The sequence below is a fragment of the Pteropus medius genome, unplaced genomic scaffold, assembly GCF_902729225.1.
Source record: "Pteropus medius unplaced genomic scaffold, Ma_sr-lr_union100, whole genome shotgun sequence".
Classification (NCBI taxonomy): domain Eukaryota; kingdom Metazoa; phylum Chordata; class Mammalia; order Chiroptera; family Pteropodidae; genus Pteropus; species Pteropus medius.
This window is the reverse complement of record NW_024346150.1, coordinates 2,073,398-2,089,414: the sequence shown is the minus strand read 5'-3', so window position 1 is coordinate 2,089,414 and position 16,017 is coordinate 2,073,398. Positions and strand designations below refer to the sequence as shown.

Below are 16,017 nucleotides of genomic sequence, written 5' to 3'. Positions count from 1 at the left end.
AACACAGAACACAGGAAAAAACAAACATAAACCACCAGAGCGGAGTCAGTAACAGCAAAATGTCCAAAGTTGATATTGAGAAGATTTCTTTGGGTTTGATTTTTGAGATGATCCTATAGGGAATAGGGATGCTTGATGATAAGGTTCCATTTCCTTTATATGGTCTCAAATTTTTTAAAAGAATTTTTTATGTGTGTCTTCAGAATTGATGAATGAATGAATCACGTTTCTTTTTTAATAATCGAGGTTGTTACTGAAGCGCTCCATCTGCAAGGCTGAGCACTCAGCAAGGAGGTGGGGGCCGGGCCATGAAGACAAGGGGTACGAACACTGTTTCTGTTGGTTTGCCATTTTTCTACTGTTTGAATGCAGACATAGCAGACTTAGAAAAGTGACCTTTAATTACCATAAGTAAGGTGCAGAGCTTTTGTGTCCGAGAAATGATCAAGCAAGGAAACATGAGGTGGCACAGACAGAAGAACACTTTCCCGGAAGCTGGTGAGGCGGGGAGATGCGGAGGCCTAGCCCCTGTCGGCACCATGCCTTATCTTTTCCTCCTTTCTGCATAACACCAGGTAAGCCGATCTCAAAGTCAAGAACCTGGCCCTGGGGAGCTTTGGTGCTTTATCTCAGAATAGCCTCAGTGCTCACACTCTCCTGGTACCCTCTGGCACCCAGAGTTCAGTTTGCCAAGTAAGTGACAGGAGCTGGGGGTGAGGGATGGTGGCAAAACCCCCAAAGTTCAGCTTCCTTTTCTAAGTTTGGCTGACATAAAGCACCTTTAAGTTACTTTTCACTTGAGCGAGGAACCTGGCACCACCCTTGATTTTGTATACCTCACAGCTGTGACCAACCTCATCTGTAAAATGGGGCATACAATAACACCCACCTCCCAGGGCGGTGGTTCTCCCAGTGGGTCCCCTGACCAGTAGCATCAGCTTTGTATGGGACCTTATTAGAAAAGCCAATTCAGGAACCCCATCCCAGACCCACTAAACCGGAAACTTGGAGGATGGAGGTAAGCGATCTGTTTCACAAGCCCTCCAGGTGATTCTGACGCACACTCAAGTCTGAAAACCACCATCTTAGGGCTGTTGTGAAGAGTAAATGAAGGAGCATATATAAAATGCTCAGAACAGTGTCTGGCACCTAAGCATTATTTAACTATTAGCAGCAGCAGCAGCACAGGAACTCTTTCTAACAATGCTTTAATTTCCAGTCATACTTTATACCCACAGATGGAGATACCTTTCCTGTGGAACAAACTCCCAGGCACATACCTATGTAAGCTGATTCTCTTAACAGTTTAAGGTCTTTTCTGTCTTTACCACCTACTACAATGCTACAGGAACTGATTTTTGGTTATGCTCTGTTTTTTTAAAAAATATATAGCATTATTTTTATTGAAATATACTTCACGTAACATAAAATCCACCATTTTTAAGCAAATGTTTTAGTGTTTTTTGGTATGTTCACAATGTTAAGCAACCATTACCACTACTTATTTCCAGAACATTTTGATCACCCCCAAAAGAAACCTCGTACTTATTAGTCCCAGTTAGTCCCAATTCTCTTCTATCCCCATTCCCATAATCTACTTTCTGTCTCTATGGATTTGTCTATTCTAGACATGTCATATAATTGGAATCATAAAATATATGACCTTTTGTGTCTGGCTTCTTTCATTTAGCATAATGTCTTCAAGGTTTATTCATATTATAACATGTATCATTACTTCATTCCTCTTTACGGCCAAATAATATTTCGATGTATGAATACACTATATATTTTTTATTCATTCATCAATTGATGGACATTTGTGTTGCTTTCACTTTTTTGTCTGTTATGGATAATGCTTCTATGAACATTTGTGTATAGGTTTTTGTGTAAACAAATATTTTCATTTCTCTTAGGTTTAAACATAGGAATGGTATATATCACTTTTTGAGGAAATACCAGCCTATTTTCCACAGTGGCTACATCATTTTACTTTCCCATCAGCAACATGTGACAGTTCTAATTTCTCCACATCCTCTTTGATACATCTTATTGTCTGATTTTAAGTCATGTCCATACCAGTAAGTAGAAGTGATACCTCATTGTTGATTTTCATTTTCCTAAAGGATGATGAATATCTTTTCATGTATTTATTATGTGGATATATATTCTTTGGAAAAATATTCAAATCATTTTTTGATTTTTATTTTTTAATTAAATTTACTAAGGGTGATATTGGTTATAACATTATATAAGCTTCAGGTATATGATTTTATAATACAACATCTGCATATTGCATTGTGTATACATCACCCAAAGTCTAGTGTCCTTCCATCACCATATGTCTGACCCACTTTATCCTCTTCCTCTTCATTTTGCCATCCATCTTCAGAATTTTCCCAACTTGAAAAACTAAAAATTCATACTCCTTAAATAATAACTCTCCCTCCCCCAGCCACTGGCAATCATCATTCTACTTTCCGTGAATATACTAAAAAAAAATGAATTATTTTAATTTAATTTAATACATTGAATTTTCTGATTTGTAAATTACATCTCACTTTAAAGAGAGAGAGAGAGAGAGATTGATTGAAATCAATGGACACTCCATGATGTCTCATAACATCACTGTAGTCTAGCAAGGTTGACCAGCAGTTAGTTGTCTGCCCCTCTCCTGAGATAGAACTCCATGAAAGCTAAGAAGAAAGAGAAACAGTTGTGGAGAAATGGTGGCAAGAAAAAAAAAAGAAGAGAAGAAGAGAAGAAGAGAAGAAGAAATAGCTGGGAAGAAGGACATGGGAGGAAGAAGGAAGAAGGGAAAGAAGGAAGAAGAAGAAGAAGTAAGCTGAAGAAGGAAGAATGGAAGAAGGAAGAAGGAAGAAGGAAGAAGGAAGAAGGAAGATGAAGAGTTGAAGAAGGAAGAAGGAAGAAGGAAGAAGGAAGAAGAGAAGAAGAAGAAGGCTGTTGAAGAAGAAGAAGAAGAAGAAAAGAAGAAGAAGAAGAAGAAGAAGAAGAAGAAGAAGAAGAAGAAGAAGAAGAAGAAGAAGAAGAAGAAGAAGAAAAATGAAAAAAAAAGAAGCTTAGTGCAAAGACTCACCTTAACCAACTGTCTCATTTAGTGATTTCCAAGACTACCAGCATCATATAAGCATACGGCATTATATTGTTGCGTTTACCCCTGTTGAACACTCTGAAGATCTAGATGTTTCTCCCAACAAAATCTTTCTGTAAGCGCAACTGGGAGTTGCCACCTCAGCATGGATGGTTTGATCATTTTACCTAATTGATGTAAGGGGAGAAAACTGGGGACTTGTCTGAATGTTCATTTCTGTTTTCTCTGTTTGGTTTTCCTTTTGGATTGCAGAAGCAATGAAAATCACTTATGCTTTTTCTTCTTCTCATTTGTTGCTTTGATTGAGGTGAAAGAGAGCATTGATGATCATGTTTTGCCAGAAAGTGTAAACTTTGACTACCAAAATTACAGAATATCGCAAAGCTTCATTTTAAAACTCTTCTATGTTACCGCCATGTCTGCATTAAAAGAGTCAGTAGAAAAATGACAAACCAATAGAAACAATTTTCGTACCCCTTGTCTTTATGGCCCCGCCCCCACCTCCACGCCAGATGCCTAGCCTGGCAGAGGGAGCTCTTGATCACTAGAGTTCTGGTGCCATTCCTCTAGGCACAAAATCAGCAGTTTCTATATTTTATATTTTTGTTAATCTTTTTCTTGAATTTGGAAGCTAGAGTAGTGAGAGTTACTGATCACAGAATGGTGGTTTTTCACTCTTAGCCTCTAACGTCTGGCTGAACACAAACGAGTCTTCTTAGGAGTCTCCTGCCCTCTTTTTTGTTCTTCTCTGTTATCCTTGGTTCAATGAAACCTTGTCCTGAGGGTCATTGAGTAGATAAGAACTTTTTCAAACTTCAGATGGCAGCAGTGATTGTGATTCTTCCCCTCTCCCCTTTCCTTTGGAAGGAATGACTCGGACACCTCATGAACAGGTCAAGTGTTGACGTTTTTTCATTACGTGCATTTTGATGGATTGACGTTAAAGGAATGTGAAGTTTTCTTTTACTGTCTTCAAAATTCTTCCCCCGTTCCCAAATAATTTTAATTTGTCAAGAGGATAACTCTGGATTTGTTTTTGGAGAGAGAGACACAGTACATTTCTAATTTGAATAAGATTAAATCTATTTTCAAGGAAAACGTTTTGACTTCAGAATTGAATTCTGCTGTGTATGTGGCTACACTTTGGGAATATAAGGGCAGAGTGAATCTCAGACTGCAGCTTCCAAAAGCCTGATGACCTTCAAGTTCTCCTGTTTTTAGCACCCCATCAGTGCTGTACAGGTAAGATGGAAGTGTTGAAGAACCAACACATTCTTTGCCCTGTTCGGGAGCGGGTAAGAAGGTCATAGTAGCAATCATCTAAGTATGGTAAGCAGATAAAAACTTTTTGATTTTCATGTCCTATAGTTTTCTGCTCATATTTATCACTGTAGTTGTTTCAGGGCACATGTCTTATAGGCTTCTCCAGCTGCCATAACAAAATATCATAGAATGGGTAGCTCAATAATCAAAAGTTTATTTCTGGAGGCTAGAAATCCAAAGTCAAGTTTCCAGCCAGTTCATTTTCCGGTGAGAGCCCTCTTCCTGACTTACAGATGGCCACCTTCTCACTGTGTTCTTACATGGCCTTTCTTCAGTACATGTGCCCAGAGAGGGAAAGAATTGGCTCTCTGGTGTCTCTTCTTATAAGGGCACTAATCTTATCTGATCATGGCCCCACTCTTATGACCTCATTTACCCTTAATTACTTTTTCAGAGGCCCCATCTCCAAAGAGGCACACTAGATTTAGAGCTTCAATGTATGAATTTTTTTCATGGGGGGAGGGTGGTACACAAACATTTAGTCCATAACAGAGCATCTTACAGCTTATAAATTAATCCCCTTGTAATGAATTTTAAATCTCAACTCTAGCACTCAGGGGATATGGCCTGGACATCAGAACACCTAGGATTGAGTCCTATCATCACCTCTTCCCACATCAGGGCAAGATACGTTATTGAGCAGCTCTGCTTCTGAGGTTCTAGGATCTAGTTTGTGTTCATGAATAAAAATTACAGACAGAATCTTGTACCAAAACAGCCTGTGACCCTCAAATCAGTATCAGTCCTATCATAAAAGTACTAAGAACGGCTGAAAAAACAGACCTCTACCCACTCAGCTCTCCATTACCGAGCATCTGGGGAGCGTCCATCTCTCAGCATTTGGTAGTTATAGGGAAACAGTTCTTGCAGTTATGACTTCTGGAATGGGGTCCCCTCACTTCTCAACTCCCTTCCTCTACCTCCAAACACACCCTCTATCCTGTTCTTGGCCAGTGTCACATCTTGCTCACAAGGCAAAAGAAGTAAGCCCCTTTTACCTGGTATCTCAGGAGGCACTGGCCCTCTTACTCTGCAAATTACTAGTGTGCTGCTCTTGCTGGTCTCCGTCCTCCTTCCTCTCTGTGATTCCTACCATCTTTGTTCTTAGAATTATCCAAATCCATATTGCCTGATATCTCCTAGGGAAACAAGCATTCTTTGGTGTGCACAGTGAGTTAACTGACAAACATATTTAATGGAGCAAATAAACACATGCACCTGGATTGGACAGCTTTATGTAGGTGCAGAGTAATCTAGGAGAAGGATACATTTATTAGTTATGACTTTCTTAGCTATGGCGTTAGAAGCATAACTCAAACTGGATTAAGAAAATACTACTACTACTACTACTACTACTACGACGACGACTGCTGCTGCTACTACTATTGCTACTACTACTACCAATAATAAATACTTGGCTCATAAAACTTGAAAAACAGCAATGGCCATAGCCACAGGCTTGATTAGATCTAACGACTCAAGCTCAGGTTCCCTCCCTAATCATTTCCCCTCTCGTCTTACCTTCTCTTTGTAATGGTCTCATTCTTCTAGGCCACTCCATGTACCAGGGGACATGGCCACCCTAGCAGTTCTGGGGTAATAGTTTATAATTTGTGATCTTAGAGATTTGTCATCCAGTATTTCCTAAGCTAAAAATATTGGGAGTTTCCTAGTCATTTAAATGAAGAACCTTATTTTTGGCAGTTTCCTTTTCAGGGTTATGTGAGGACAGTGTGGAGTATTCTGCAGGGCTGGCTACATGGGAACAATGGGGAGTTACTTCTGAAAAATAGGTTCCACTGGCTGCCTTCTGAGGAAGTTATTAAACATCATGACCACAAACAATTTAATACCCAAGTCGTTTTTGTTCACTCAGTGGGCCAAATTATCACGAACGAAGATTATATAATTATAGATGATGATTTTAATGGTTTTAATAATTTGCATCCCAAGATCTGAGGCCTACATATTAAACACAGATTTGTTGAGTGAACTTTGTAGTTTTATTACATAGTATGATAAAACAAAGTTACTGGTATGATCCTGAAATTAATACTCCAATTTGGTTCTGGTTGTCTAGTCAGCAGCATCAAGGCTGGACACCTCTGTGCTTCTATAGGATGTTAACAATGTCTCATGAATAAAAGGGTTCCAGCGTCAGTGTACTTAGGAACCACTAGGTTAAATGGGTCTTATTACCGTAGAATTGACACAATGACACACAATGACAGCATATGCTGTAAATCACTCGAGAGGAGAGGTGGCCACTTATTACATAGAAACCACAGAATGCTTTCTTTAGAGCATCTCATAGCACTTGTGTTCCACAGGACACACCTGAGGAAAGGTTGACCTGATGGTTTATTTATTTATTTTTTTAATTAAAACATTAATGTCAGTTTTAAGGGTGAGAATTAGTGTTTACTGACCTTGTCGCACAAGCAGGCATTTGACTAAAGACAACTTTGCATTTCAGGTGAAATATCAGAATGTCAGCACTGGCAGGAACCACAGAAATAACAAGATCCTGTGGTTGTTATGTAAGGGATTACATCTGAACCACCCGAGGATTCTAATATCATAATTTTGTGACTGAATATCTAGGTCATTCTGCTATCTGGTCTCTCACCCCATTCAAGTTGACTAGGCCATTTTGCAGTTTAAACTCTGACTCTGTCTACCTGACCAACTGCATTCCTTGAATTGTCTGTTTTACCACAAAGCTTGTTTTACCAGTTTATTTTACAGACCCCAAGGGAAACTGAGTTGGGCCATCCTTGCGCCCCATCCCCCTCTCCTGCTGACCATGTCTTAGGACTCCGACTGTTGGCCAAATCCCATGACTAAATACTGACCATGAGTCAACTGAAACTACTCATTTTTCCTATCTCGCAACCGCACTTTCTGACGGCTGAGTAGCACACCCTTGAGAGTCCAGATGCCCCGACCAGTCAGATGAATGATGTAAATTTATGGTCTTGTTTCCCTAGCAACCCATCCCTTTGACTCTCGCTTTTAAATTCCTTCCCTTATTCTTCTCACCTTAGAGCCTGTCTTTGGTTCATGCCGAAGGCTACGTTCTCTGATTTGCAAATCCTATCAGCAAAAAGTTCTTTTTAATTACTCAGAATTAAATGGAACTTTCATTTACATACTTGAAGAACTGCGAAAAATGTGGCTGGACACTCTGTACTCAACAGGCCAAAAGCAGCAGAGAGCTCAGCAAGAAGGACTCAGAAGTGCCCAAGGAATCTGGAAAACAGAGTCACTGGTGAACTTGACAAGAACAATTCGAGTAGATTTTTAAGGGCAAAAGCCAGTTTACAGTAGGTTAAAGAAAGAAAGGGAAGCGTGGAAAACCTTTCAACGTTATATTCATTTATTCATCCCAATGTGCAGTGGGTGACTACTGGAGTGTACTTGGCAGTTGGATCTAAAGGGAAGGACAGAAAGAGAAGGTAAGGCTTTTTAAGTTTTCCCAAGTACTTAGAGTTCTATTGGTATACAAAGCATTTAGTGTTGTGATTCACTTACACGTGCTTTACATATATGATAGAGTAGAAATTACTGCAAACAATGAACAGAAGGTGAATTAAGTGATAGATATTCAGTACATAACAAGTCTTAATAAGTAAATATCGCCATGGTGGTGACAGCCATTCGGGATTTGCCCACAGTGGATAATTTCTTTTTCATTCAAGGTCACCCATTCCCTGTAGCTAAAGATTAGAGTCCTGAGGTCATTTGGGCATTTCTGCAGCATCAAATGGGAGTTTCTCAAAATGAAAGTCCCTCCACTTTGCGTACAGCGTCTGCACTCCAGTTGCAATATCCTCCACCACAAAACTTTCGATTTTTATAAATGGAATCTCAAACGTCTTATACTTCACATGGATCCCCCAGTCATGGCAGCAGTCTTGTCTGGCACAGAATATCTTTGCTTTCTTCTCGAAACTCCCAACATTCTTTGGTTTGGGGTGCAATTTACTCACAAAGCACTTCTTGAAAGCATCTCCCACCACAGTGTAATGGCACTCCTGCAGATGAAGGGATCAAATAATGTGCAAAACAGAACATTAGAATCAGTACATAACTGTTTAAAAAAAAACAAAACTCCACAATAATCTGAGACGAAGAGCAGGTGGGAGCCCACTTATTTTATAGATGGAGAAAGAAGGGAATATGGATTCACCCCAAGGTCAGTGAAGAATTCTTACAGCCTGACTCGCAATTACATGGGTGTAGATGGAAGGGCAAGTGAGGTGATAGGGGACATCTCCTGAAGAGGAGGAGTAAGAAGTTTCCAGGCAACCTAGCTTCTTAAAGTAGCTACTCTTTATTAATTCAGAAACAAAAAGGGTATTTGTTTGGAGATCTGTGAAGGCTGAGTTCACCAGTGGCCTGACAGGCATAACCCAAAAGATAGAGCAAAGAACAACACAGGGTCACTGTGGCTCTGAACAGGGTCCAGGATCAATATGTCCACAGGCTCCACCCACAGTCAGCTTTAGAGCAAACCTGAAAAGAAGTCCACACTGCACAGAACAAATGCAGATCAAATATACCAGTCGCTCAGGAAAACTTACAGTCTAAAAGGGCTATTTCCGACAGAAAAATCGCCCAAATTGGATTTAAAGAAACAGACTCTAAAAGGTCTGGGAACTTGCTAGTATCACCCCTAATATACTTTCAGCTTTCTGAAGACCAAACAGAACCCTGAAATAATAACTCATCGTCTGAACCAGCCCACACACTCCACCTGCCCCTCCATCTGCAGCGGTAGAGTTACATCCAGTTTTTGTCTTTGGAGACTTTTCTAACCCTTATCTAAAAGTTTAAAGAAAATAAAATGTATGGAAGGCTAACCTGCAGATGTCATGTTCTGAAAATTAGGAGATATTTTGTTTTCACTATATAAGTGATCCATATTCCAAAAAGAAAGTTTGGAAAATATTTTAAAAATCATGGAATATCACTATGAAATATGAATACATTTTAGTATATTTCCTTTAATCTTTTTTCTGTACAAAGTGTTTTGATTTATGTTGGTGGTGGTGATGGTGGTATTGTTGATATTACTTCACACAGCTATATTCACATAACATATTTACAATTTTGTATCCTGGTTATTTTTTCCACTTTACCATTAGTTTGTAAGGAGTTTTTCATTATACTATATAAGCTTCACAATCATTTTGTTTAATACACTTTACTTTGGAATAATTTTAGATTTACAAATAAGTTGCAAATATAGTCCAGAGAATTCCTGTATACCCTTCACCCAGATTCCTTTAATGCTAACATCTTACATACCATAGTACATTTGTCAAAACTGAGAAATTAATATCAGCACATTACTATTAGCTAAACTACAGATTTTACCACTTTTTCCAGGAATACCCTTTATCTGGTCTAGGATCTAATCCAGGAAACCACACTACATTTAGCAAACCATTATTTTTAATGGCTACATAATATTTAATTAAGTGGCTGTGCAGCAATTTTTAAAAACAATTTCTTTATTATTTAACATTAAGGGTTTCTTTTTAACTTTTCAGCTTTTGTAAAATACATGTACCATGACTATGTTAACAGGAATAACAGTATTCTTAGTATAAATACCTTACTGATAGTAAGCTTTAATTAGTGCTAAAAAATGACTCAGTACTCTCTGTGAAAATGGCTGCTTACCTCAACCACTCTTATATCAGCTGTATAACAAGCAAAGGTTTTGCACTTTCTGCAGAGAAGTTTTTTATTTTCCTTATCAAGTATAGGTTTTACTTTACTTTGACTATCCCTGATGAATTTTTCATGAATCTGAATCTGGCGAACCTACATGAGAAAAAACAACACGTCATAAATGTGATTTGAGTATAACTAGGATATATGTAATCATTCATTCTTTATTTACATACAACTTCCATGAACATATCTGACTTTGTTTATAAAAATCCCATAGATAATTTTATTGGTCTTACCTTCTTTGTTAGTCAATGTTTAACTGTGGCCTCCAATTAGTCTTTTAATTTCCTCATCAAAGATGCCCATAAAAGCACTAAAAATGTTTGTAAACTAGTTATATGAACCATGCTTTCTACTTTAATAGCTGATAAAACTTAAAACATCCTTCACAAATAGACACATGACATGAAATGACTGTTTCAGACATAATTACAACCACTTCTAGGGCATAAACCCATTGAATGGAACGGCAGGCATAAAATCTTTTAATCTCTCCCATTCTGACCACAGAGACTATTGCTGAATTACAGTAAAGTTAAATGTATGTCTAGTATGACTGCATTCTATTTCAAAATTTAGTCTTTGGCTAAGTACAACTAAGAATGCTGGACATTATATTTAAAATAAACATAAAACGATTCTAAAGGGTGGAGAGTGAAAAGCAGACCAGCTAGGAACCTCAGGACTCTAGGAACAACATGGTAGTAAGTTTTCTGGGTTTTATTTTCATCTCATATATCCCAGATTGGAGATGAAGAAGCTGGCAACCAGAAATGCCTATGGGCACAGACAAAAAAAAAGTCTCAACAAAAGCCTACTCTCTCTATCAAAGGGCCAGGAAAGGGCAGCCTAGAAAGACAGAAAACTTTTAACAGTAACTATTCTACTGTAGCCAAATACCACAGAAACAAAACAAAACAAAACAAAACAAAACAAAAAACAAATAAAACCATGATCCAACCCCCACTCACACCAGCAAAAGATGAGTGGGGAACCTGGATTTCCGCCTTGCAAGACTGTAACAAAGCACCCCAACACTCACATCTCGTAGTGTCAGAAAGGGCCAAATAGGGAGCCAGGGCCGTCAGCCCTGCTGAATGGTAGTCCCCCTCGTCTGTGGTGTCAGTGGAGACAATGTGGGGAACTGAAACTGCCACCTCCACCCAGCAATGATAAGGAGCCTCGCCCTCGCTGGCTTAGCAAGTAACCTAGACTTCTACCTCCACCTGGCAGTGAGGAGACAGTATCCTCACTTCTTCCCCAGAGTCTCATAATATGAAAATGTCTGAGTTTTGATAAAAAAAAAAAATCACTCTTCATATCATAAACCGAAAGATTTCAAACTGAATTTTAAAAAGACAACCAATAGGAAGACAGAGATGTTAGAATTATCTAACATAACAAGATTTTAAGCAGCCACAGTAAAAGTGCTTCAGTGAGCATTCATAAACACTTTTGAAACATGAACAAATGTAAAGGCTCAACAAAGAGACAGAAGATATAAAGAAGAACCAAATGGAAATTTTAGAACTGGAAGATGCAATAACCAAAATAAAAAGCTCAGTGGATGAGCTCAATGACAGAATGGAGGGGACAAGAGAAAGAATCAACCTGAACAAGAGAAAGAAAATGGACTGAAAAAAATAATAAACGGGACCTCAAAGACCTTTAGGACTATTAAAAAAGATTTAACATTCATGTCACTGGAGTCCTTGAAGGAGAAAAGAGAGCATAACTTTAAAAATACTGGGATAAATGATGGCTGAACTTTTCCCAAATTGAACATAATATAATGTAAACTTACAGATTCAAAAAGCTAAACAAATACCTATTAGGTTAAACCAAAGAAATCCACACCAAGATACATCATAATTAAACTTCTGAAAAACTAGACAAAAGAAAAAATCTTAGAAGCAGCCAGAAAAAAATAATAACATCTTACCTAGAGAGGAAAAACAATCTGAATGACAGCAAATTTCTCATCAGAGACCATGGAGGCCAGAACGAAGTGACACAATATTTTTCAAATGCTGAAAGAAAAACCTCAACCTGGACTCCTATACCCAGCAATACATCTTGCAAAAATAAAGAAGAATCAAGATATTCCGAGATGAAGGGAAACTAAAAAAATTTGTTCACCCGCAGAACTTCCTTAAAAGAATGGCAAAAAGTTTTCTAAACGAAAGGAAATGTAAAAGAAGAAATCTTGAAACATCATAAAGGAAGAACTTGGTGATTTCCACAATATCAGCTGTAAAAGGATCGACCCTGTCTCACCAGTTTGTGGTGCTGCCTCTATTAGACAGCGTTTTCAAGTGTTCCAGGTGGAACCAGACTGCCTAGGTGCAAATCCTGTTCTTACACTTACCAGCTATGTGATTTGGGGCAAGTGCCTCAGTTTCCTCAAATACAAAATGGGAGCAATGATAGCACCTACTTCGTGGGCTATTGGGAGGTAACATGACCTTAGGCCACCTGGTACAGGTTAAATACTCATCAGGGTTATCCTCGGTCCATTAGGCTAGTCTTAGGCTAAGAACCATGACAATGTTAACAATAGTGGTTTCTACTTTAGTATAGCACAGGGCAATTACCATTCAACAGTTATTTTTTCAGAAATATCATAGCTATTTTTACCTATTTATTCTTCTATATAAACTCTGAAACTATTTTATCAAGTTGAAAATATTTATACGTTGATTCTGGGTTGCGATAAACTTATAAGTGAGTTTAGAGTGAAGGCTCATCTTTAAAATATTTAGTCAGTCCACTCAAGAGCATAGCATTTCTTTCCTTTTGTCTTCATTTACCCCTTGTCTCTCAATAGAAGTTTTTTTTTTTTACCAGCTAAGTTTTCTTATGTGTATATGTGTGTGTGTATGTGTATATATATATATATATATATATATATGTATATACATATATATAATTATAACCATATATGAGATAATAATTATAACCATATATGAGATAATAATTATAACCATAATATATATTATTAGTTTCAAGTATACAGTACATTGGCAAGACATTTATATAGTTTATGAAATGATCCCTCTGATTACTCTGTCTTTCCTCTGGCTCTCTACATGGCCATTACCTTACTGCTGTCTGCATTCCCTGTGCTGTGCTCCCCATCTCAGTAGAAGTTTTATAGTCATCTTTATTTATGCTTCAGACATTTCTGATTAGGCCAGTAGGGGCAGTAATTAAACAGATCGGTTCTGCCAGCTCCACCCCTGTGATATCCTGACGCTTGATCTCCTCCTGCCTCAGTTTCCCTCCTATAAAATGATATAATAAGAGGCTCTACTGCAGGGCTCGGTGGAGAGCCCATGCTCTGCATGTGTAAGCTGCAATTATTATTGTCACCATGAGTGGAAACCTCCCTCCCCTTACATCTCCTAACTAGTTACTGATCGTTCACAGAGAATCCATTGAGCTCAAAAGCATTTCAAATTCAAATAAAGTTTGATTTAAACAAATAAATGTAGTCCTGGAATGTAGGCTAGGAGAACAATCAAAGTATGACTTTTCCAAACCCTACTTTCTGCCTCATTCCACCTGAAATTATCTTCATGGTTTTTATAAGGAATGTTTACGCCTCCTGTTTTCAATTCAGTTTTTCACTGCTGTAAAACTGTTTGTTATATTACGTGTACTTATTTCTATTTCTGTTACCATTATTTCCTTTAGATAAATTTCTGAAAGCGAAACTCCTGGACTACCTGGTGAACATTTCCCTATGAATAATTTTAATTTCCTTTTCTCATATATGATTTTAATTATTGAGACAGGCTGGGGGATGGGGGAAATGTGATAGGAAAGAGGGTAAAAATATAAACTCGCCCTCTGGGCATCTAATTTTTAAAAATTCACTTATATCCAATGATATTCAATTATACACTAAATTCAATTAAATAATAATCCCAAACATTTTAAATGTTACTATAGGCAATAAATCCCAGTAAGTTAAAACTAATACTGCTGTGCTGAAAACTAACTCAGTAACTGAGTAAAGAGGCTTAACCTATGTCATAAATGAAATCTGGAGCACACTGCTTCCCTGCTCCAAGCAGCAGCATTTCCATGCACTAAGGTGGATAAAGCAAAACTATGAAACCCTGATTGTGCATGGTCATGGGCACACACCATGTTTGAAATTCTTTGGTCAAAATGAACTTCCTTTCACTCCCATATCTTATTCTCTACTCCATGAGGAAGGAAAGTAGGCTTCCTCATTGCAATTCCCGATTGGCCCTTCACAACTGGAACTGTGAAAAATACCTTTATATCTTATTCCTCCAGAATGAAATACTACTGAATCCTGAAGCCTTCATCATGGAAATCAGTCCTTAGTTAACTCTGGACCATCTAGAGGTTAAAATGGCTGCAGAGTCACCAGAGATTCCCCCAGGGACCACAGTGTTCTAAGGAAGGTTGGCCACATGCAGCCAACGGATGACGCAGTTGTGGGGCTAGGAAAGAAAGCGTACAGTCTCCCTCCGCACTTACTCAAAGACTGCCCTAAAGAGCTCCAAACTCCCTTCCCTGTTTAATGCAAGTTCTTCTTCCCATTACAGCCCATACGCAGGGACCATGGTGCTCAGATCCAACACCCGAGCCCTTATCAAAACACCACAGAAAAGGGTCTCACCCCAGGATCCAGAATTCCTTTTAGTTTTAAGAATGTAAGGTTTCCCCTACCTTATTATACTTCTACTAAGTCTATGAAAGCAAAGCCTTCCTCTTTTATCATTTATGATAGGACAGAAATGACACCAAGACTCCGAGCTCCTGGCTGCCACATAATTACCAGCTACCAGTGACTCCCAGCTATACTTGTTCTGGGCTTCCTCTCATCCTTTACCATCTCTGCCCATTTTCTATTTATGGGTATTAGGGGAATCCCAAATGCTATTCCATAGCCTAACTCAACAGATGTGTAACCCGTTTTCTCCTCACTCTACTCCTTGATCTGGTGTGCTGACTACCAAAGAATGTTTATGCCTGGATCCAGCCTCTATCTTCCTCGATAGCTTTTTACTCTATTGCTTCTGCCACATGAGTCTAAGTAGCTTGGTACCCTGAAGGGGATAAAACTCATGCCATGGGGATTAAAGCTAATATGGTTTTAAAGCCTTTACTGGTAACATCCCCACCAGCCTACAAAATGGGGAGGTGGCTCTGTGAAAAACTTCTATCCTTTACTAAAATTAAGGAGAAAAATTAAGAGAAACTAAAGAATTTCCTTTCTCACAAAAATGTGGAAGAAGTGCTTTTAAATATTTTAGTCTCCAGACTTTAGGAAGAAATGTTTTTTAAAATGAGTAAAACACTGACATAAAGTTGTATTTTTGTCCTAAAAATGGTGTTGATTTGCTTTACATCACTGTTTCTCAATACTTTTTGAGCATAGGTATTATAACTTTTTAAAATTATGGACACTATGAAATTGGCCTACTGGATTGTAAGATTCACCTTTATGAAGTTAAAGTATAGCCCCATGCCTCTGTCCAACAATAAGTCTCATTTTTCGAGCACTTATTTTACACCAGGCACTGCGCTAAGCAACACATACATCTCATCCTATCCCCAAAACTGCCCTGTGAGTTAAATACCATTACTGTTCCAACTTTCCAAATAAGGAGACTGACAATTTAAAAGACACACCTTATAAGTGGCAAAATCAGTATTGGAACAACTAATTCCAATGTTAAAGCTTAAATTCTCTCCCAGCCTTGCAGTAGTCAAGGTTTCGAGAGATTCAGAGATGAAAATCTTTGCGGAGTCTGGAGAAAGTGTGGGTGTGCCTGCACATGTGGGCATGTTCATGCATA

General features: G+C 38.3%; 1 protein-coding gene across 3 annotated transcripts in view; it reads right to left on the bottom strand.

Annotated features, from left to right (window-relative positions):
* Positions 1-7,789: 7,789 nt before the first annotated feature.
* Positions 7,790-16,017, bottom strand: part of RIGI (RNA sensor RIG-I) — a 33,676-nt gene continuing 25,448 nt past the window's right edge. For 2 of the 3 annotated variants that reach the window (XM_039875607.1, XM_039875608.1), the window contains 2 exons: positions 10,124-10,267; positions 8,124-8,469 (listed from right to left, as the gene is read on the bottom strand). In XM_039875607.1, the coding sequence (XP_039731541.1) occupies positions 8,173-8,469; positions 10,124-10,267 (441 nt within the window). In that variant the 3' untranslated portion in view covers positions 8,124-8,172. Of the gene's footprint in view, positions 8,470-10,123; positions 10,268-16,017 lie in introns of all 3 variants that reach the window. The other variant, XM_039875606.1, reaches the window with a different exon arrangement.